Below are 23,951 nucleotides of genomic sequence, written 5' to 3'. Positions count from 1 at the left end.
GTTAAAAATTCTCGCCACAGAGAGCAACAGGCCTATAACGGTACAATTATTTCAATCATTACATTTCACTCATAGTTGGAAAAAATACATGGCAGCACTATAGCAAGCATTGCATAGAAACAACCTTCACGCTAGGTTCACAACACACGCACGCACATTTTCCAGCATGGCTCAGATCTTCTTCGACCAGCTGCTAAAATCTCTTCATTAAGAAAGAGCGGCGAGCCATGATCTGGTTAGGAGGTGTACGAATTGAACTGGACTGCCGCGATGTTAGGCCGTCACGATACCCACAAGACAGCAGAGGGGCATTTTGGGTATTCGGAGGAGGTGGGGGGATGCTCCGTGATGGGTCATTCGTGTCTCTGAAAGTTTTTCTATTCGGAATGACGATTTCCTATTGAAAATGTTTCGAATGCTAAAATATATCTCGGTATCGAAGGATGCGATAAGCTCAGAGATTTTTGCTGCAAATTAATCACCTGTTTCTTCTCTTTTCTTCTTCCCCCCCCCCCTTTGCTTGCATAATATTTCATCACTTGGATGCAATATGCTATTTACTAGTTTTTTTTACATCCATGATATCAATTATCAATAACAACAATATCATCGTTTTCCTCCCATTTGGTCGTCCAATTATTATGAAGTAAGTTTGCTTTTTTTCCCATCTCCCCAAATCTTATTTTATTACACCGACTCTGACATGAAAATCATTTTTACGAAGAAATTAAAAAAAAAACCGCATTTATATTAATATTATAGAACTTTTTAACGTTGTTTTTCTGTAATTGGGGTGAAGCGTGAGCGATTTTGTAGCTTTAAATTCGATTATAATATAAGGTAATATCTACATACCTTGAATAGATAGGTGTGTCGTAATATTAATTATTGTGATATAAGATTAATGACCCTGAGATTAATGACATCATCCCTGTCTTTACACCCCAACCAGTTCCAAACCCTACTCTATCCACCAGTCCTCCCCGTACCCCTAATGTTCCCCGTTTAAGCCCTCACCCATTAACATCCCTCCCACCTCTAAAAACAAAATACTTTTAAATTAGGTACAATCAACGTTAGAAGTTTAAATAATAAAATCCTTTTTTTCTTTCGAATCCATTTTGCTTGCTCACAACCCCCTCCCCTTTCTTGGAGTCACCGAATCTTGGTTAAATAATTCTTGTGTCTAATTCCGAATTTCTTCCCCCAAATTACAGTGCTTTCCGTAAAGATAGAAACTCTGGTGGGGGAGGTGTCGCATTGGTTTTCAATAATTCCATTCCTCTCACTGAAATCCCCTTGCACTCTGACCTTGGAATCGTTGCAGTTGAATGGCGTCACCCTAACTGTTTTCCCCTAGCCATTTTTCCCTCTATATACTTCCCTCCCCAGATTTACACTTATTCGATCAACTAGAACTTAAGTCTTGAAAAATTCTCCCCCACTCACTGGAGATTGGAACCTCCCAAGCATTGATTGGATAAATATCATCATAACCCCATAGACTATTATGACCGTTCCAATCAGAAGATATAATGATGATTGGATAAATATGCATTCTACCTCCGGCAATCACGGAATTAGTAATAAAGTCCTTGACATGTTCCTTAAATTCAATTTTGTCCGATCTACCACCAGACCAGACCAGAATGTAAGCTTTTGCTGGCTCCTGGCTGAGCCATCACGCGGCGGAAGTGTCCCTTTGGATCCTGTGAAGAAAGAAAATTTTTGTTTTATGTATGTGAGATATGTAATGTATGCAAATGTAGTGTATGCAAAAAGAAAAGTCGAATTTGTGGGTCAAAATGAAAAGGCATTTTAGATCACTCCATTTTACGCCTCAGATTAAAAGCCAATCCTTGAAAATAAAATAATTAGAGAAGCAACATCATCTTTTTTATTTTATTATTTCCCATTAAAAATATCCAATGATTTTTATCATTTAACAGTTCAAAGCAGTTCTCGTTGTTCAGGGTAAATTTTTTTTTTATTATAATAGTAATGCGATTACTATAAGTAATGCAATTAAACATGAAAAATCGATTAAATATGAGTGGTGTGAATAAATATGAAAAATACGGTTAAACGCGATCAAATGTGCAAAGTATGGTTAAAAATAGAGTATTTATCTACGAAGGAGGAGGAGGCCAATTTATAAGTAATATATGTTTTGGTGTTCTGTGTGTGTGTTGTTCTGAGTAGTGAATCATAATCAGAAATCTCCCTCAAATGTTCAAATTCTGAATTTTCCAGTGTTTTTTTTTTTTTTTTTCAAACTGAGTCAAAGCAAGTTCCTTGATATGGTCCAATATGATAGGATATCCAATTTGTCTTAGAACCAACTCGAATTACATTTCACTCCAGTTCAATCCTTGATGTCATTGCCACTTCCAATCGGATCCCCGTTATTGACGCCTCCATCTTCGAGGGTTGCTCGGACCAAAAAATCCCCTTCATTGATTTTTTCCTCCAGCAATCTATTCCCTCCTACAAACTTGCCACCAAACCAAATTTTAATAAGGCTAACTACCCTCTCATGCGAAATATTCTTGTGAGATTCTTGAACACATCATACCAAAGGAAAAATCCTTGACTCAATCAAATTTTTCTTCCCTAATCCACATGGCTTCAGACGTTTTCTCTCCACCTCCTCTCAATTGGCCCTTTTCATCCATGACCTCTCGGGAGCCGTCGATAAAACCTTACAAACTGATGCCATTTTCTTAGATTTCTCAAAAGCATATGACAAAAGTCCCACACGATAAATTACTACTTGAACTATCTACATTCGGCTTAAACGTTCAATTGCTTAATTGGTTGGAAGCCTTCCTAAAATATCGCAAACAATATGTCCACTTCAAAGACCACAACTCTCCATCGGTCCCAGTAAATTCTGGGACCTCACAGAGATCAGTAATTTCTCCCCACTTTTATTCTTAATAATATTTATTAATGACCTCCCTGAAACTCTCAACTGTACCACTAGACTCTTTGCTGATGATTGCGTAATTTACCGCACCATAAATCACGAGTCAGACCAAGAACTTCTCCTACGCAATCTTAATTCTATCGCCCAATGGTGCTCCACATGACAAATGCCCCTCAACATCTCTAAAACAGTTCCCATGAGAATTTCACGTAAACTCTCATCTTTTGAATTTTCATACTCTATCAATAATTCCCCCATATCCCAGGTTTCTCAATATAAATACCTCGGTGTTATCATTTCAGCAGATCTGCGCTGGAATAAACACATCGATTATATCTATTAAAAATGTATCAATAAACTCATTTTTTCCTTCGCCGCAACCTTAAACACTCTACTCGCGATGTTAGACTCCTCAGTTATCAAACCTATATTTTTCCAGTCCTTTCCTATGCCTCCGAAATTTGGGACCCCTACACTGCTAGCCATATCGAGAAGCTGGAATCAATGCAAAATAAATCCGCCCGCTCTATCCACGATAGTTGGTCCTCTTTTGTGTCTGTCTCCGAACTTAAACACGAACTCAATCTTCTCCCTCTAAGTACTCGCCGTCTCTTTTTTTCTCGATTAACCATGCTTTCTAAAATTCTCCATGGACATTTAAATTTCTATACCACCGGTATTATCTCCAAGCCAACATATATCTCTAGCAGACTTGATCATCCACCTAAGATAAACCCTATCTCTGCTTCCACCGACTGCTTTAAATTTAGCTTCTTTCCGCACACCATTTCTAACTGAAAGGCCAGTCGTGGTCCAGGCTCTGTCCCTGGTGGGATGTAAGCCATTTACCCGAAGGAGTTGGACCACGCTGGAGAGAGCCGGCCACGCCTGGCCCTCGAACCCTATGATTGAAGCCCCAGGCCGTGAGGCCTGGTCTCCTTACCCCATTGCCCGGAGCAGCCACAGCTCACAGCTCCCCCAGCCCGGGGCAAGCCCAGGAGGGGCTCACAAACCTAGTAGACGCCGACGCCGCACCCGATCACACCCCCCGGAGCCAGATCCAAAAAACCCTCGAAAGATTTTATTATATTAATTTTGAAAACTATACAAGATTTACATATTGCCATCCGTTTGGTTTGCTGTGGACCGCAAGCGGCGCGACAGGTGCTCAGTGGGCGCGGTTTTCACATAGTGGGCTGCTGCTGGTTTCGAGTTAGAGCAGAAGGTTGATGTTAACATTCGTACAATATTGGACCGCCATCGCGACAGTTGCCCCGGTTGGGCGCGGTCTTCACATTGCAATTTGAGCTGCCGCCAGACGCTTACAGTTCAGATATTGCAGATTGTTCGCGGTGGTTTCGCTGTTATTTTGTTCCGATTCACATCCGACGTGTGGCCAGCCCAGGTGCTGGACCACTTCGCTCTTGGCTAGTTGGGTCTGTTGAGCCCCTCGTTGATTATGTGGCCAGCCCAGGTGCTGGACCATTTCTCGCTTGGCTGGGTGGCTCGGTTGAGCCCTTCGTTGAATACGTGGCCAGTCCAGGTGCTGGACCACTTCTCGCTTGGCTGGGTGGCTCGGTTGAGCCCTTCGTTGAATACGTGGCCAGCCCAGGTGTTGGACCACTTCTCGCTTGGCTGGGTGGCTCGGTTGAGGCCTTCGTTGAATACGTGGCCAGCCCAGGTGCTGGACCACTTCTCGCTTGGCCAACCACCATTTCTAACTGGAACTCACTCGTCGTTGATTCAAACACGCCATTTTTATATATTTTCGAAAAATGTAAAACTTTTTTTTCTGTCACCGTCAACCGCATTCTCATGTTTAGGCCTCGACCAACATTATTGTATAAATAAATAAATACCTAACGGTGCAATAATGTAGGGTTACCAAATTCAAAAACTGAGAAAGGAGGACGCCTGCGTGCACCCTCAGTGACGTGACTTCCCCAATTTTCCCAACGGATAGCGCCACTATTCTGACCGATACAACCGGTCACAACGATAATTTTTTTCTACTAAATCAAAACCGCTGTTACTGTCCACTTTTATTGTATCATCGAGAACATAACATGTTGAATCAGCGTTATCTTCAGGTCTGTCTAGTCACAAAAAATTCTCTCGCCCAGTCCCCGCACTTGGCGACCGTTGGCCACAGTCTTTGGTGAGCCGCCGCACACTCCCCCCCCCCCCCCCCAGTAGCGAACTTACGGTTCGAAACGGTCCGGGAAATGGACAGTTCGTCCGGAACGTGTTTTTCTTGTCTGAGGAACGGGAGGCGTAGGTAAGGTAATTCTTGTTGGTGACGGACTGGAATCGTTCACGTCTGAAGCCAGGAAGGCGGGTTTCAGTCTGTCCAGAGAAACTGTTCTTTTTTTTCCACGGACATCGATGTCGAATGTCTTTTCACGTCGTTGAATCACTTGAAATGGTCCGTCATATGGAGCTTGAAGCGGCTTTCGCACTCCATCGTGCCGAATGAATACGTGTGAGCAGTCTTTCAAATGAGGGTGGACGAAAATACTTTGTGGTGCATGACAAGATGTTGGTCGCGGTCGTAATTTTGTAAAATGTTCTTTGATAGTCTCAATAAGTTCTTTTGATGATGTTTCCCTCGGAGTGGGATCGAATATTTCTCCGGGAAGTCTGAGACTAGTGCCGTATACCAATTCCGCGGTGGTAGCTTTCAGATCTTCTTTGAAGACGCTACGGAAACCGAGTAATATAGTGGGCAAAGCAGTACACCAGTGTTCTGTGTTATAGGCTTTGATGGCAGCTTTGAGGGGTCTGTGTAGCTCCTCTACGAGGCCATTTGCTTGCGGGTGATATGGTGAGGACCGTATTCGTTGAATTCCTAGTACTCTTGCCAGTGCTAGGAAGAGGGAGCTCTCGAATTGACGGCCTTGATCTGTTGTGATTTTGGATGGCACCCCAAAGCGAGATATCCATGTTGCGTAGAATGTGCGAGCTACAGTCTCGGCGCTGATGTCTGGAATCGGGACCGCCTCCGGCCAACGTGTGAACCTGTCGATCATAGTTAGACAATAGGCATTGCCACCAGAAGGAGGAAGAGGACCAATGATATCAAGATGGATGTGATCAAATCGCTCAGTTTGGTCAGGAAATAAACCTAATGGGGTTTTCGTATGTCGTGTTATTTTGGACTTTTGACAAGGTATACATTGTCTGGACCAGTTATTACAATCTTTATTTAATGAAGACCAAATGAAACGAGTCCGAATCAATTTAGTTGTAGCTTTAATTCCTGGATGGGAAATATTATGAATGGTCTCGAAAACCTGCTTACGAAACTGTTCTGGTATGTATGGTCTAGCTGTGCCAGTGGAGAGATCACAAAATAGTGAAGTATTTGAGTCTGGCAAAGTCACTTTTTTGAGCTGTAATCCTCGTGAATTTTGTAAAAGATCAGTTAAAGTTTGGTCGCGTTCTTGTGCTTTTGAAATTTCGTTATAGTCAATAGGATTGGGCATTGAAATTGATGTTATGCGGGAAAGTGCATCTGCGGGTATGTTTTCGCTACCTTTTATATAGTGTATGTCAGTAGTGAATTGGGCAATAAAATCTAATTGTCTGCATTGACGAGGGGAAGCCTTGTCTAATTTTTGCTTGAAGGCATATGTTAGTGGTCTATGGTCCGTGAGTAAAGAAAAGTCCCTAGCTTCTAACATATGCCGAAACTGCTTTATAGAAGCATATGCAGCCAGCAATTCACGGTCGTACGCGCTGTAGTTGCAGTCCGCGGGAGATAATTTCCTAGAAAAAAATGCAAGAGGCTGAAGCTCGTTGTCAAGCACCTGAAACAGTGCGCCGCCAATGGCAAAATCGGATGCATCTACCTGAAGTACGAGTTTGGCATCGGGTTTCGGATGTGCTAAAAGGGTTGCGTTGGACAATAGTGTTTTGGAATTTTGAAATTCCTTATTTGCTATGTCAGTCCAAGCAATTTCTCTGTTGTCGTTTTTTTTTGACCCTTTCAAATAATTATTCAGTGTAGTTTGTGTATGTGCTGCGTGTGGTAAAAATCTACGAAAAAAATTGAGTAGTCCAAGGAAACGTCGTAGTTCTTTAATTGTTCTTGGTCTTGGATAATTGAGAATCGGCTCAACTTTTTCTGGCAAGGGTTTGGTGCCTTGTTTGGAAATGGAGTGGCCTAAGAATGATATCTCCGCAACACCGAAGACACATTTGGAAACATTAATTGTGAGGCCATAGTTATTGAGCCGTTGCAAAACAGTGCGTAAGTGAACCTTATGTTCAATTTCACTGTCACTGAAAATCAAAATGTCATCTAAATAGACATAACAAAATTTCAGATCACCAAGAATCTCATTCATAAATCGTTGGAAAGATTGGGCAGCATTACACAAGCCAAAATTCAGGTAAGGAAATTCAAATAAGCCGAAAGGTGTGCAAACAGCTGTTTTCGGAATGTGGTCGGAATGAACAGGAATGTGAAAATACGCGCGCACAATGTCAAGTTTTGAAAAACAACTTTTACCGTGTAATGCATTTGAAAAGTCCTGAATGTGAGGAATGGGGTACCTATCTGGGACCGTGCAGGCATTGAGTTTGCGGTAGTCACCCACTGGACGAATACTGCCTGAACTTTTTGATACGACATGTAATGGTGATGACCAGGGCGATTTAGAAGGCCTACATATTCCTTGATTCATCATAAATTGGAATTCCTCCTTAACAGCATCATAGAGCTTGGGATTTAATCGCCTGGGTTTGCTATGTATAGGCGGGCCGGTGGTTTCGATGTAATGTACAGTGTTATGCTGAACAGGCTTCACTTTGTGCGACACTTTTGTCAGTTCAGGAAATTCTGCCAAGATTTTGTGATATTCCGAAGTTTCGGATATTACCTTAATGGAATAGTTTTCAGAGTTATATTCAATTTTTCCAATTTGCGAAAGTTTCGTGACACTGTCCATTAATCTGCGGTGTTTGAGATCAATTAAAAGTCCAAAGTTGAGAAGAAAATCCGCGCCTATGATCGGTATTGGTACGCTTGTAATGAGAAACTTCCACTCAAAACAACGTCTTAATCCAAAGTCAACATTGAGAACTTTGGTGCCGTAAGTGTGTATCTTAGAGTTATTGGCAGCAAACAATTCAAATGAATCAGGAACTATTTTTGTGTAATGTTTTGTGAGTGGAATGCAAGAGACGTCAGATCCTGAATAAATTAAAAATCTCAAATGGGATCTTTTATCAAATACATAAAGGCGACAAGTTTTCACGGCCATCGGTGTTGACGTCGCCGATATATTATAGTCGACGGCCGTGTTTAGTTTCCCTGTTCCTTGGTTTGAAAAGAGCACGGTTGTTGACATCTGAAGGCGCTGTTGCCGAATCTAGCATGGTAATAGCAATAGCCGGTTGTTTGTGATGAGGGAGTGAAACGACGATAAGGAGATCTGAACCTCCGTCTCGTATAGTTTGTTTCTCTCTCTCTAGACAAGCGGTCGAGTTTTTTGCTAAGAGAAGCTATCTCCGCTCTCATGGTCCTCATTTCTGTCAGAGGGGAGGGATTATCGGGTTCAACGTTGTTGACATGTAGCTGCGGGGTCCCTGTGCGTTCCGCTTTCCCCATGGCATAGATGCTGTTGTTGTATGTGTCTTTACTAACTTCTATTATTTTGTCGGCCATTTTCGCTAATGTCTCTAAGCTCTCTGAGCTAACTGATAGGATGGCCTGTGTTTCTGACGGCATACGTTGGAACCATAGAGTTTTTAGAAAATCGTCGCTTACAGATTTGCCGGCTAAATCTCTCATTTCCCTTAATAGGTGTGAAGGTTTTTTGTCCCCCAACTGTAGTTCGGACAACAACTTGCGTACTTGACAAGTGTTAGAATCAGAGAATTCTTCGATTATCCGTTGTTTAAGAGTCTCATACTTGTTTGTTTCGGGTGGGTTCAATAAAATATCTGAAACGGAAGCGAGCGTTTCTGGATCTATAACCGCAATCACGTTATTGTATTTGGTAGCGTCGTTAGTTATGGCGGATATTGAAAAACAACTTTCCACTTGAATGAACCATAACTTTATATTTTGCCGCCATATGGGCGGGAGTTTCAAGGCAACGCGACAAATTTGTAAGTTTTCTGGTGATGGGTCAGGTGGCGAAGGGTTAGGAGAGTTATCGTTAGGCATTTTTGGATACAGACTTTTATGCGAATCTAGTTATATAATTGCGAAAATAAAAATAAGAACATTTGTTATCCTGACCAAACAAAATAGAGCGATCACAAAAAGGTCCTACCCTGATCTTAATGGCATCTGCGGTGCTGCACACATTGGGCTTCGGCTGAGTAGATTCGTCATCTTTATGTCATCAGAAGGTTGCGTGTTCAGATCACGTCCGGGTCACCACTGTTACTGTCCACTTTTATTGTATCATCGAGAACATAACATGTTGAATCAGCGTTATCTTCAGGTCTGTCTAGTCACAAAAAATTCTCTCGCGCAGTCCCCGCACTTGGCGACCGTTGGCCACAGTCTTTGGTGAGCCGCCGCACCGCAAAAACAGAAACATTTTGGGAATTTCGACGGCTATTGGTCAATGTTAAAAAACCACAAAAATACTCATGTCAATGAAGAGATATACGTTTCAAAGTGGGGGAAAAAACAATTTTCTAAGGGAAAAAAATTCCGGAAACCTGAAAAGGAGGAAGGACAACCTGGGAAGGACAAAAGGGTAAATTTTCTGAAACGTAGGGGGTGGGGGGGGGCGCGCTTGAAATGACATCAAAAAGCCATCTTAAGAGCCTTAGGCCCCCCTTCCCCGAGTAAACTGATTTTTCTGAGGGTTGGCTTAAAAATGCCTGCCTACCAGCTTGTCCTCCGCACGACCCTGTGGTTGCCCGCAAGGGTCGTGCAGAGGACCTGGTCTTCCACTGGAAGCTACTACGAGCAAAAAAAAGTCGCGTGTATGCGGTCAGTCTTGCGCATATGTGGTAATCTTGCGCTTCCGGTGGACGACAAGCTTAGGTGGTCTGCCAACACATTTGTCCTCCATCTGTGCCTGCTTATTCTTAAGTAGCATCGTCGTAAGAAAATATTCACGCACTGTCTTTCTGATTCATCAACAGATGGCCGCAACAAATTGGTGTGCGCTTTGCTTCGCTACGGTGGTGCTGATTGGGGGATTCGGTGACTTGAAAAAAGCAAATGTCCAAAACTCATTGAACTTTGTAGATCATACGGGAATATGGCTTCCAGGAACCCTTTTGAATTTGCTGTATTATCATAATCGGCGAAGTGAGACCGCGCCAAAGCAGGACGTTTCGGTGCAACCTCCACTGAAGATTGGTGCGTTCAACGTCCAGACGCTGTCGGATAAGAAGATCCAGAAGAGAGACATAATGGACATTGTTATCAAGGTAAGGTTATAACTTATCTGCCTCGCCCAAAGGCTATACAGCATTATCTGAGTATTTGACGCCACAAGGACACTCCAGACCGGCACGAGAGACACAACTCTTACCGGTTCAGATTCTGTTAGACACAATTTGTGGCAAGATAACTAAAGTTTTGTCTAATTAGAATTGTTAGTCAAACTCCAAGGGATCCCACTCACCCCCACGATTGGATTTCTTTGATAAAATATCCGAACTTTACATTTTTTACATAGTTCGGTTATAAGCTTATTATATTAGTAATTATTTACAATTAGATTATCTTTACAAGTTAGTTGGGTACAAGACCCCTAAGGTCTATTTACAGTTTGTCAGCACTTAGTTTTACAATTGAACTTACTTTAAACTAAACCCTACAGTTTGCTTTTACTCTTGAAACTGGTACCTCATACCAACTTTACATTTCGCGATTTACTTTTGCAGTATCTTACAAGACCTATGCGTACATAAGTGTTTCACGTCAGAACAGTGTTTTGACTCTGTTCTGCTGCATACAGTTTACATAAATTTCACTTCTTTTGTGCACTCCCCCATCCTACTGACTCATCGTCCTGTTTCTTCGCAAGTTTTGCAATACTCGTATTTCTTGCATCTTCTGGCTAAGTGGCCAAATTTCCACCACCGGAAGCACTGTCATCAAGGCAAATCAATAGAATGATTTATCAATAGAATGGGTTTTTTTTCCTTTCAGGTTATCCTTCGCTATGACATCATACTGATAACTGAGTTATTCTTGAAAAACTTTGGACACCTTGACAGAGTCTTGACCACGATCAATGGGTAAAGATAAGTTGTGCTTTTCCATTGGAGAAGTGATTTTATTAGAGATGTCGCGAGATATTTTGAAAGACGACTCTATACACTTTCTTTCTTTCAAACCGAGCACCAGGGTCACCTTAAGAGCATCATGGGCCCCCGGGCCAAGTGATTTCACTGAGGCCCTACCTGTTAAATTATCGAAAAATTCAACTACTTCTCATTTTTCTGAGGCCCCTCTTCTCTTGAGACCCCCGGGCCGTGCCAGGGTGGGCCCATGAGTTAAGACGGCACTGCCGAGCACAACTCTGGTCTATCGCCATGGGCAATTTACCACCGAGCGAGTTATGCCGGAAGTGTGAGTGTGTACTTAACATTCTGAGTGCGTATCTAGTGTTGTGTCGGATTTTTCTCAGCGCTGGAATGTATATTTCGGAAGTGAGTGAAGTGTAAGAATTGAATATTTGTACCATTGTAGGACTGTTGCTCTCTGAGGAGAGACTTTTGACGGGAAGATCGGCTCGCCTCGAAGTTGGAAAACACAGAAAAACAACTTCAGCCTACCACCGCCGTGGTACTAGTGGGCTATCGCGATACGACTCTGCACTGAATACCAAAAACAGGAGTCCCGTAGCTTTTTTTTTGCAGTCACTCACAGCAGTACCGTCTTGACCGTCTTAAGACATGGGCACCACTGTCCGAGGCCTCACAAAAATGAGATCTGGTTGACATTTTTGAGAATTTGCGTGGTAGGGTCTCAGAAAAATCATTTGGCCCGTGATGCTCTTAAGACGGCCCTGGCTCACAGACTGTGATGGCATAGTTACAGAATTTATAGAAATGTTAAAAAGAAAAACCCCGATGTCGAAATGCAGTCTAGAGCTGATGAAAGAATTGAATTAAAAATGTCTTTTTTGGAAACATTTCAAAACTAATGAGGGAAATGACTTCAGAATTTGTGAAAAATAATTTCAGAATAAATGAAAGTTCATATTTGATGAAGAAATACGTTTTTCAGAATTTATAGAAACTGATATTTTATGAAAAAATAATTTCATAATAGTAATTTTCATAATAAATAAAATTATCTACACAATAAAATAACCCCCCCCCCCCCGCGCTTGGTTTGGAGCCCTTAACTGGTCCCCCCTTCCCTGAGGCCCCCACCCATTAAGACGATGCCACTATGTGAATCTAGATATTTCAGTATGACTTATTTGTTGGCCCTCGGACTTTATGGAATATTCTTTTGTGGCGCGCAATGTCTGAAATTTTGACGATTCTCTCTCTCCCCACATACTCACGTGATATAATTTTTACCATCGAAGAGAAAAATAATTTTCCTCCGTAATTGTCTCTGTGACTGCAAGGAAGAAGTTTTTCTGTCAAGAATTTCCCTGTCGCCCTCATGTGGGATGACCGAAAAACCGAAAAACAAGAAATCTGTCCACCAGATTTATAAAATAATGTTTTAAATATTACAAAAATAAGTGGGAGAAATGGATAAAAATTATTGTATATTCCCCCCACAAAATACTTCTATTTTGTATATTTTCATTAAATCCGCCGGAGCGAGTGAACTCAACCCAATAAAACTGATGCTGGCTTCTAGTCGCAACTTATCAAACCCATTTGCTCACCAATAATGTGTTAAGCGAGATGAATGATATATATATATATATATTATTTCACAATAAGATTCTCATTTCTTTTTCTTTTTGTATCCTGTGTATATAATATGGCAAGTGTAAGATGAGATGGCATGGAGGAGGGGGCGCTCAATTGCTTTTAAAACATACCTCCATCCTAATATGTGTACATTCATCTTAACTAAACCCCGAAACTTCTCCAACTCCTAATCCCATCTCGTCTGTAATCACCACAAAATTTGTTAATCGCGACAATTGTCCGGGGAAAATATGTTGTAAAAAAGTTTGTATGTTTTTTTTTTGACACTAAATAAAGTGTTCCAGACTCCGCCACGAAGCTGGGCTGGAAGAGATCTCGGCAACGGGATAAGTCCAGTGGCGAAGTTCTGGCGTTCATTCGCCCTCATGTGAGAAAAAAGTTGCTATATTTATTAATTTTCGAGACCTGTTAAAAACTAAATCAGAGTTTCTCAACTTATGGTCCGCGACGATGGAATAGGTCAATGGTGCGCAAACTCTTAGAAGCGCGACCCTCTTTTGACCAAAAAAAAATTTATTGGCGACACCTACATAGGCTGACCATATGCGCCGGTTTTCCGGAATATTCTGACTTTTTGCCAGTAAATGTGTATTAACGAGGCGTGTCTGGTTTTCATGCCAGTAAATGTGCCGTTCCGAAAGCACTTATCGGAACGCTTGTTTCGATTTCTATTAGGCGATATTGACTTCCAAAGATATTCAATTTTTTTCAATACCATATAAATATTAACTTTTTTTTTTGGATGTACTTAGTACCCCTTATGCAAGATGGAAGTGTAGCGAGGTGTATGGTCCTTGGTCCTTGATTTTCGTATACAGGGTGATTAAGAAAAATCATCCGATTTCAAAATGATTGTATACTTGAAACCGACCATTAAAAAAATTGTTCATAAAACGTAGACACATTCCTCCCCCCCCCCGCCCCCGTATATTCACATATTACTTATTCTATTCTGTGTTTTAAATTTTTTTTAAAAATATGCAATTTTGAGAAATCGGCTGATTCTTTCTAAGTGACCCTGTAAAAGTACTAACTTGATATCGTCCGCCGCATGCCAGAAGCACAAATGTGCAAATTTTCCTCTTTTTTTTTTATCCGCTATTTGGATACGTTTTGCTATCTAAGTTGTGCCTGAAACGCGAATGTGTATCCCTATTGAAACACACGTTACAAAACATTTACATTTAAATAACTTCCATAGAGTAACATGGGTAGAGTAAACATTCATACATCATATTCCACGTTCTTTTTTTTGCAAGGACATTGCACATTGGTGATTCTGGAATATCGAAGCTGATATATTGGTTATTGTACAAGTAGAATTTGATAAATTTACATTGTATTATACATGGTAATTACCTCAGCTGAATAAAGGCATTCTTCAGTCTTGACACATTTTTGAACAAAACTGAATTTCTTATTTGGAAGTTTTTATTTTGGAAAACCTCTCACGACCCCCTCCCCCCAGTTCATTGATGTGACCCATGGTTTGCGCACCACTGGCATGGGTGGTCCACAGGCAGACTTGATAAAATTATATTCACCATTGATATTAGTAATACCTATCTATATGGGGTTCAAATGAATAATACCTTCAATACTTAAGTTCACCATGCATCATCGAGGAGATGCAGGAAATTGCGATCTTGAATATGGGATATCACTGAATTTTGGCAAAAATTGCAATTTATTATTTTTTTAATGCAATTTGATAATTACTGCTAAAATTGCTGAAGGGTGTGGAAATAAAGGGCTGATAGAAATCGCAGTTTTAAAAAAATTAGTAGTATTTCACGAAAAAATGTTCAAATGATCCGATGACCAGATTTCATTGAGAAAAATACAATTGACTGTGATCTTAAATAATCGTAAAATACGGGACATTGCCAATTCTGATTAAAAAACATTTCCAAAACTAGGCACAATCACCGATCGTAATTAAAATTGCTGAGGGAAAAAAACGTTGAACCTGACGGATATGTGAGATGAATATTTATAATTTTCACCATAATTATCATAATATGATTTATATTATGAAAACACTGTGTGTGTGTGTGTGTTACGGCTTCAGTAATTATTATAAATTCAAATAAGTATCGTTGAAAAAAAAAAACGAAACAAATGGGGAAAAAAAATCGGAACAATGAAAGTGCTACAGGAATGTCCCGAAATACGGGACACGAGCGGTCCGTCAAATTGTTTCAGACATTCTACTGCTGCTTGTTTTCAGAAAGGTTGGTAAACACGAACTAAATGAAGACCCTGAATCACAGAGTTTGCCAATAACGCATCTAGATGCGTGAGTCACGCGTCAAAATTCAATTTTACTCCTCCAAATTTCGATGAGGAATGAAAAAAGACACTCCTTGAAATTTTAGGTAATTTTTTAACAGAGATTTATTGCTTTTCCATCATATTTCTTCTTTATTACACATTTTTCTGTCTTTCATAACACAAAAAATATTTTTTATTTCACAAAACTACTCCTTAAAATTCTGGAGAGGAGTGAAGTTACTTGTTTTTTCGGATTCGGATAATACTGCTCCGAGAGAATGAACTTCTCTCTCTCTCTGTGTGTGTGTGATGATAATGATGATGATATTGGACCTTTGGATGATTGGCACAAGACATGATGGTCATTTTCTATTCATGATCAAGTTTCATTTGTTGTTGTTAAAGGTTAGCTGCTGGCAAAGGCACATACAAAGTGACGACGAGCGTCAGCCATCCCGCTACCAAGGAGTCTTGCGCCTTCATATACAGGTAAGTTATGATGACTTTCCTTTTAATCACATCCTACAGAATAGATATTATCGACCGCCCAATAATTACATACGTGATTCCTTGTGAAAATATGCTTACTTGGAGTTCTGTTCGCAAGTATGGAGCCCTTACAAAATTAAGGACATAAAGCTCCTTGAAAAAGCACAGCGGTCCTTTAACAAACGAATAGCTGGCGTGAGCGGCTGGTCTTATTGCGAGAGGTTTCAATTTCTGGGGGTTTGCATTTTCACTGGAATGGCGTAGAATCAGGGCCGGAGTTAGGCAGGTGCGAAGGACGCAGCCGCACCGGGCCGCTAAATTTTAGGGGCCGCAAACAAATAAAATTCATTTTGATTACACTGAGTTACATTTTGACTTCTTAACAAAGCAATAGCTTAAACTTCCGTCCAAGAGAGGTAACCCACAGATCTAGGATTTTGACAGATTCTCCAAGTCAGGTCAATATCTCATAAGTTCGGGTCCTGGGCAGGGTCGTCATTTCAACTTTTCCCAGGAGGGAGGGGACAAAGCACATGTACTGAATGCATGTATATATATATATATATATCATTTTTAGTGTATTTTCGAAAGGCAGGGGGGGGGGGCTGCCCCCCCCCTAAATGACGGGCCTGGCCTTGGGCAAATACGATTTTTCGGAGCCCTTATATATAGTGTTCTCAGAGACAGAGGCGTTGGGAGGGTCCCATGCATATAATCATGGGCCCCCGCAAGGGCGGGGCTGACAGAGCCCCCACATTGCTCCAGGATGTGGGGGCCAAGTTTATAATGACAAAGGCAATCAATTTCGAGGCCCTGGCACGTGTCCGTTTGTCCATGCGTGAAACAGGCCCTGCCCAAGCACAGAGTGCACGTGAGTTTGATGCCCGTTCTCTGGACAAGAAAGAGCGCTTGAATTCTCAAATTAACGACTTATTTAAAAATTACAAAGGAGGGGGGATTGGCGGTAATAAAAATCTTTCCGAGGTTCCCGGACAGGAGGACGACCTCCTGTACAACTTATATAAGAGGCCGTGACTGGAGCCTAGTAAGCTTCACTATTTGAAGGGGGGGGGGGAATGATTATATAGTATAGAGTGGTTCTCAACTCTATACACTCACGTGTCCGGGGACACACTCAACTTTTATCGCTGGGTGATTGCCCCAAATCTATTTGCCAGGTGTTTTTTTTCAATCATAAACATAGTACGTAGTAAGTTTGATAGTCTCGGCTGCTAATGTTAATCTGTATTTCGTGTTATAGTGCCGAGGACAATGGAGAATCAATAAAAAATCATTTTAGTGGGCCGCAAAGCTGTTTTCTCACCGGGCCGCAAAATATTTAAGCCCGTCCCTGCGTAGAATCGGTGCAGATCTGAAGTGGTGCCACAAACTAGTCCACCGAATGGCTTATCTACCATTGGGAAAACCTGTCTTCGAGTTAAACCACGGAGGCATAACTTCCAAGTAAGGATACCAACGGCCAGAAGAGATTGCTTTTTTTCCCCACGGATTCAGATGACGTGTGGCAAGAATACGGGAAAAGTCTGCCAAATTAGAACTTGTATGCGTCTCCTAGGCAAGATTTGCTTCCCGCTATCGAGGATTTCGACTTGGCTCCGTATGCGAAGTGCTTTCTGGCTATTATTTCTGATTATTTTTTATTCATCGTTATTTTATTATTTATTATTAAATTTCCAGTGAAAGTGCATTTCATGTCAACTGGGGTTGTTGTAAATAAATAGAAATAATACACGGTACAAATACAAGGCCACAACAGGCGAAATGCCCAACGAGATTGGCTGAGAAAAAAATGCCCATAACAATAATGGATGTCATATATTTCAAAAATGCAGCAACACAATTAAAAATAAATTACAAGAACTAGAAACAATATATATGATAAAGTACTATACAATGCCCATAAAATATCTTTACGGTTGTCTTATTCTAAGTATGGAATAGAGCTTCTCTATTTACCCCAACATGTTCATTCTTTTTAAACGTGTCAATTGTGTTACAATTTACGACGCCCGGGGGTTAAGCTATTCCATTTATTAACCCCTAATGAAGAAAAATTCCCTGCGATACCACAACCTAGAATCGTCCCTCACCAATCAATACTGGTGTCCCCTTGTATATGGAAGTGTTTTCACTTTTTTGATTTGACCAATAATTATGGAGGTATAACGCATTCAAAATTCATAACGTCACTTTCGAATCCTGCCAAATTCACCGACATTCACCAAACGTATAACTCGACGTTTCTAAGTTGATAGCAATGCTATAACCATGAGGGTAATCAAGAAAACTAAAGCGGTTGCCGCTATGGTGGTCGAGTGGTCATAGTGACGGACTCGCTTCCGCGAGGTCCACCGTCGCCACAGTGGTGGTCGGCTGAAGTTGGTTTTCTGTGGTTCCCAACTTCAAGGCGCAAATGCGAGCCGACCTCCCCTTTAAAAAATCTCGCCACAGAGAGCGACAGACCTACAAACAGTACAAATATAATTCAGTCATAACACATCACTCACTTCACTTTTGAAATATAGATGGCAGCACTGAAAACCAAACACAACACTACATGCACACTCAGACTGTTAGGTATACACACATACACACACACACACTTCCAGCACACCTCACTAGGTATTAAATCACCCATAGATGGTGATAGACCTGAGCTGTGCTCGGTTTGAAAGAGAGCAGTTTTTTTTCCTTTGCCCCTTTTCCTCGAAAAATTTCACTTAACAGTGAAGAGAAAAAAAATTAACGTATTTTGGTGAAAAAGTGTTGGTTTGGGAAAAACGAATTTCAAATAGATCTCGTCTGGCTAACACTTTAAAAATCTGGTTTGCTAGTGTAGTGGGGATGAAGGTATAACACCTAATAACAAGGTTAATATCGCTCTATGCGAAGAGGAAAAAGCGCCAATCGGAAAGAAAATAACTGAACTTGGCTTCTAACAGGGTTGAATATTTTGAGTTCATTTTCAATTACCAACAACCCGCTGCATGGAGAAAATGTTTTTTTTTCGTAGGGTGTTTGACCGATACCACACTAGAAATCTTTAGAGTGGTGTTGGTTTGGCTAGAACTCCTTAATACACATATATGAAGGCGTCTTAGGTTTGGCGCGTTAGAAAATTGACACGTCACCAAATATCAAAACGTTGTAATAACTCCCTCAATATTCGTCCGATTCTAAAACGGAAAACACTTTTCTCCGTTAGTTTTTCTCAAGGAATCACGCGTGTAATTATTGGGCGGTCGATAGTATCCACCGTATATATCCGTGGTAATGTAATAACAAGCGAATAAGACCGACTATCAAACCACTGATCGATAAGTCGAAGTCTGTTTCTGAAATGGCATTTCAACTATTCACAGATCCGACAAACTGGCAGTACAGAAGGCCGGGAGTTACCAGAGCGAACGTTTTTACAGGAAGCCGCTCATTGTACATTTCAAGACGAATACCCTGCGTGAGTATTAATGATAATAATCCTTAATCCATTATCATCACCGATTATCTCCGAAGAATTATTGGCGGCATCCTTTGTTTCCTTGAAGGGGACATGAAGGAATTCGTGGCCCTGGGCCTGCACGTGAAACCGGACAAGGCCGTGCAAGAGCTGGACGCACTGGCCTTCGCTTACGACACGATCCGCGCCAATTACGGTGTATCGGTAAAGATATCGATTCGAAATTAGTCTTTAATGCGATCTTTTCGGTTGATATCTCTGTTTGTTACGTTCTGTTGATTGTGTTTTTGTCCCGGAAGTGATGAAATCCCCCGTTACAATTGCAGGACGTCATCATGATGGGTGATTTCAACGCGGACTGCAATTATGTCAAGGAAAATGACTGGCAGAATATTTCGCTGTGGACCAGGTTGGACTTCACGTGGCCCATCGCCAACAACATAGACACCACCACAAACTACCGAAGTTGCGCTCTGGACAGGTAAAGCACCCCCTTCCCTATTACTTGAAATAAAGAAGGTGACACCCCGAGCTGGAAGGGACCCCGGGTAGATCAACACCCGTGCCGAAGTTCCTGCATTAAATTATCTTACCCGAGTCCCCGTGAGGCTGCTGCTACTACTACAGTCGAATCCCGTTATAACCGGAGAACTCCAAGAGACCGAAGAAATCACTTGGCTATAACGAAATTTTGTTATAAAGGAATTCCAGGTTTTTATATTGTGACTTATGTAAACTTATATGGGGACATTAGAAAAGAGTTCGTTAAAACGAGATTTTCGCTATAACGGTATTCGTTAAAACGGGATCCGACTGTATTAAACCATACATACACTTCATCCATATGTCTCTGTGGAACTTCTAATGAATTGCCACATGCTGGAATGTGTGTGTACGCGTTGTGAAACCAACGCGAAGTTTGTTTTTGTCTAATGCTTGTTATGTGTGTACTATCTACCATCAATTTCTAACTATGAGTGAAGTGTAATGATTTAATAATTGTACCGTTGTGTGGAGACCTGTTGCCAGGGCCGTCTTAAGAGCATCATGGGGCCCTAGGCCAAGTGATTTTTCTGAGGCCCTACTAAGCAAATTCTCGAAAATTTCAACCAGATCTCATTTTTGTGAGGCCCCCGGGCCGTGCCCAGGTGGGCCCATGCCTTAAGACGGCACTGCCTGTTGCTCTCTTTGGCGAGACTTTTTTAACGGGGAGATCGGCTCGCGTTCGAAGTTTGGGAAAACCGCAGAAAACCAACTTCAGCCGACCACCACAGCGAAGTTGGGAACCCTCCATCATAGGCGGAGATAGACTTGGAAGTCTGGGGGGGGGCACGATGATGATGATGTCAATTCATATATACATTTATACATTAGACCAGTCGACTCCACCTTCTCCGCCCATGCCCTCCATAAGACTGGAGGCAGTGTCATCTTAATGCATGTGCCCGCACGGGCACGGCCCAAAGGCTTCAAGTGAAAAGAGACCCTCTTTTCACTTGAAGAGATCTGGTTGAAATTTGCGAAGGAGGGCTTCAGAAAAATCACTTAAAATCATACATAATCCCTAAAACCAGTTTATTTGCAGCTTTGGAATCACTCTCGCGATCGGTCGAGAATCTACCGAATCTGTATCTCGGATGGATTTTCTTTACAGGTTCGTGTATGCCGGAAACAACATGAACAACGGTGTCATCATGTCGTCCGCACGAGTGTTCAACTTTCAAGAGGCTTATGGCTTGACCAGAGTTGAGGTAACTACAATTACTGTATTTTAATACATGTAAGAGTTACTGTATACCATTCTTATACAGTGTACAACAATTTATTTCAGACCAGGAAGATATCGGATCATTTCCCGATCGAGATCCAGGTGCGAGGCAAAGGTAAATAAACAATATTAATGAATGAAGTTCACACCAAGAGATACAAACACAGTGACTTGCATGCACCCCCTCCCCCCAAAGGTGGGGCTGGCAGGACTCCAGACCGGAGGACCTGAAACGATTTTTTGCCTTTTTTTCTTGTTTTCCGCACTATAAATTCACTACAAGCATCTGTAAATGCCCACGGGCCGCTTGAATGTTCTGGAACTGTGTCGCGAGTCACTCAAGCAATCTGTAAGTATGCCGCGGGTCACTTAAGTGATGTGAAACTGCACCACACAGGTCAATTTAGTGATCCGGAAATGTAAATAAGGCCACTCAAGTTACGTGAAACTGCACCACACAGGTCAATTTAGTGATCCGGAAATGTAAATAAGGCCACTCAAGTGACGTGGAACTGCACACCGGAAGTCACTTGAATGATCTGGGGATATGTTATGGGAACACTCAAGTAATATGGAACTGCACCGCGGGTCATTTAAGTGATATGTAAATGGGACGCGGGTCACACTTAATTGATCCGTAAATGAGCCGCGGATCATTCAATCTATGTGAGCCGCGGGGTCACTTAAGTGACCTGGAGCTTTGTCGAGGGCCACTTAAATGATGTGCGATTACACAGCAGGTCACTTTAGTGATTTAGAAATTTGCGGCTCAGATCATTTTCACAAAATTAGGACCGAGGTCATGGGCATGGCTCCCCCACAACCGTGGGACTGACAGGGCTGCAGCCCTGGGACTCTGGACGACTCTCATAATTTTTTTTTTTTCACGCTATAAATTCACTATAGATGGGACCCGTGACTGGTCGGAGGGGGGCGGTCTGCCAAAGGTCCCAGCCTAAGAGCCCTGCTACAGGATGTAGAGCTTACGGTCGCGGGCCACATTTAGCTCGCGGGCCGAACGTGTATGCGTGACACTATGGAAAAGTGGTAATTGTACTTTGAATATCGTATTAAATATTTCTGTCTTGAGCGATCGATCAGAGTTCTTTCTCGTCAACTTGTATATTTTATTCGTTGAAGCATCGTCGAAGGCCGAGAAACATCTGAAGCCCTGCGTATGCATCACGCTGGAAGACAGCAGGACTGTGAATACGTCGCTGGACGAAGCCAACTTGAGGGACCAGGCTACCGCTGCAGGTCTGAAGATGTCCACCACGCAGTCTGGAAATACCATAATCGAGGCCTCGGAGATACTAGACGACGAGGCGGATATTATGAGAACGATGCGCAAAATCGACTCGATCGTACCTGGACTCGTGTCTCCGGAACAGATGGAGGCTCTCGACTACAAATTCAAGTACGGAAGCCTCAGGGACGACAGCTCGTACGCCGATAACCCCGATCCATCGACGTTCCGACTCACCGTGTTGCACCACGATCTGGTGACGACTGTTATAGCGTGCATTAGAACTACAATCAACTGATTCCCCCCGTCCACAATCAATTTTACCCGAGAAACTGTGATAAATTATCTTTTATAATAAAATCATTTGGATAAAAATGAGTTGGTTTTCTGTGGTTCTCAAATTTCAAGACGCGAAGGTTATCCGGTTTCCCAATTAAACGAGTCTCTTAACAGGTAGCGGTCAACCCGACATGACATGACCAGATTCACTCGACCTCACATTTTTTGCAAGATATCGAAGCGTTTCCCTATATAAAGCAGGGATTACACTATAAAAATTCTTTTATAAAACTTGTAAAAAAACCAACAAGCACTTTATTGGTTGCATATTTGAAGTTTTATAAAAGATCTTTTATCAAACTTTTATAGCATAAGCCCGGCCTAAGGATGGGCGAACCCAACAAAGGCAAAACACAAAAATTCAGGCATCTTTCATTTCCATCTCGAAATATAGATGGCAGCTCTTTACAGATATAGTATCAATATATACGCCAAGAGAACACGCACTTCCCGGCATGCCTCGATTTATTAGAATTTCTTCCGAAGAATGTTCATGAGGTGCGTGTGCGGTTTAGTATAGTTACCATTCAAACAGAAATTATTCTTAAAAAAAATCGTCCTAGAATAACCATAACTATAGGAGTTACCAGATTGGAAAACTGATAAAGGAAGACACTTGCGCGGACCCTTGATAACGTCACTTTTCTCAATTTCCACAACAGACGGCGCCACTATACTAACAAAACAAAAAAAAAAAACCCAGCCATCAGAATGAATTTCTCAATTGAACCGCTAAAAAAAAGCAAAAAAGAACATATAAAAATCTCTCTCCCCTCCTTATAATGAGTTGTTCACACAGTTTGGCCAGTTTTATTACTTCTCCTAGAGCAAAGCGGTTTCTCTCTGCCTAAGGTGGTTTTTTCTTCGTGAGCGTTGCTTTTCACCATAGGAATCAGCATTGAGTGTTGTTTGCCTCCCATTTTCTTTATTTCTGAATGAAAGAGGTAGTAACCCCCCGTCCCTCCCCACTTCAGTATAGGGCAGTAGCTGTTGGCGAGCACATACAAGGGTATTCTTAAAATTTATGTAAGGGTTTTTGTCCTTCCAGAGCTGTTTTTGGACATTTATATTATCCTGGAGAAAGCTGAGCCGTTGTTCAGATAGCATCTGCCCTGCTTGAAAGCAGGTTGGGTTCTTGTGCTCTGGGAATTTTGACGGTCATTGGTCAAAGCGTGTAGAAATGCGGGGGGGGGGGGGATATATATATGCTTCAGGAAAATAATAATTTCAGAAACCTGAAAGGGAAGGACAAAAGAGCAAATTTGAAAATTTGGGACGCTTGAAATAACATCAAAAGGAGGACGTCTGGTGACCTTAACCCCAACATGACGATAACTATGCAGAGTGACTCAAGATTATGGGTTGCAGAATTTTGAAGCGCGCCTCCATGGGGAGGCGTAAGAACTGCCAAATTTCCAGGAAATCCCCCAAAAAATCTGCTTTTTCTGAAGTAACATTCTGATACAAATAGGGCACGGGGAAGAAACATATTAGAAGAAATATTTAGAAAACTCGAAGGGATTTGTACATGTCTAGAGCAGGG

The 23,951-nt window shown here is 41.8% G+C and overlaps 2 protein-coding genes across 2 annotated transcripts; one reads left to right on the top strand and one right to left on the bottom strand.

Moving 5' to 3' along the window:
• Positions 1 to 625: 625 nt before the first annotated feature.
• Positions 626 to 22,439, top strand: LOC149077669 (deoxyribonuclease-1-like). Its single transcript, XM_089245233.1, has 10 exons — positions 626 to 646; positions 10,043 to 10,333; positions 11,061 to 11,149; positions 15,494 to 15,577; positions 18,961 to 19,055; positions 19,144 to 19,259; positions 19,382 to 19,536; positions 20,710 to 20,806; positions 20,887 to 20,938; positions 21,964 to 22,439. The coding sequence occupies exons 2-10, from the start codon at positions 10,043 to 10,045 to the stop codon at positions 22,365 to 22,367; spliced, it is 1,383 nt and encodes a 460-aa protein (XP_089101359.1). The 5' UTR covers positions 626 to 646; the 3' UTR covers positions 22,368 to 22,439.
• LOC149077670 (uncharacterized) lies at positions 8,238 to 9,104 on the bottom strand. Its single transcript, XM_089242388.1, has one exon. The coding sequence runs from the start codon at positions 9,102 to 9,104 to the stop codon at positions 8,238 to 8,240; it is 867 nt and encodes a 288-aa protein (XP_089098514.1).
• Positions 22,440 to 23,951: the final 1,512 nt, after the last annotated feature.

The sequence above is a fragment of the Pholcus phalangioides genome, unplaced genomic scaffold (assembly GCF_987345545.1).
Source record: "Pholcus phalangioides strain wild (caught in Gottingen) unplaced genomic scaffold, Ppha-v1.0 ptg000015l_1, whole genome shotgun sequence".
NCBI classification, from domain to species: domain Eukaryota; kingdom Metazoa; phylum Arthropoda; class Arachnida; order Araneae; family Pholcidae; genus Pholcus; species Pholcus phalangioides.
The sequence above is the reverse complement of the archived record's forward strand: the minus strand, read 5'-3'. Positions and strand labels throughout refer to the sequence as shown.

Bases quoted from the DNA above. Each gene is read 5' to 3' on its own strand.
- LOC149077669 (XM_089245233.1), top strand. From the start codon at position 10,043: ATGGCCGCAACAAATTGGTGTGCGCTTTGCTTCGCTACGGTGGTGCTG. The intron at 10,334-11,060 runs GTAAGGTTATAA...TTTTCCTTTCAG, and splicing joins TAATGGACATTGTTATCAAG to GTTATCCTTCGCTATGACAT. The intron at 20,807-20,886 runs GTAACTACAATT...AATTTATTTCAG, and splicing joins ATGGCTTGACCAGAGTTGAG to ACCAGGAAGATATCGGATCA.
- LOC149077670 (XM_089242388.1), bottom strand. From the start codon at position 9,104: ATGCCTAACGATAACTCTCCTAACCCTTCGCCACCTGACCCATCACCA.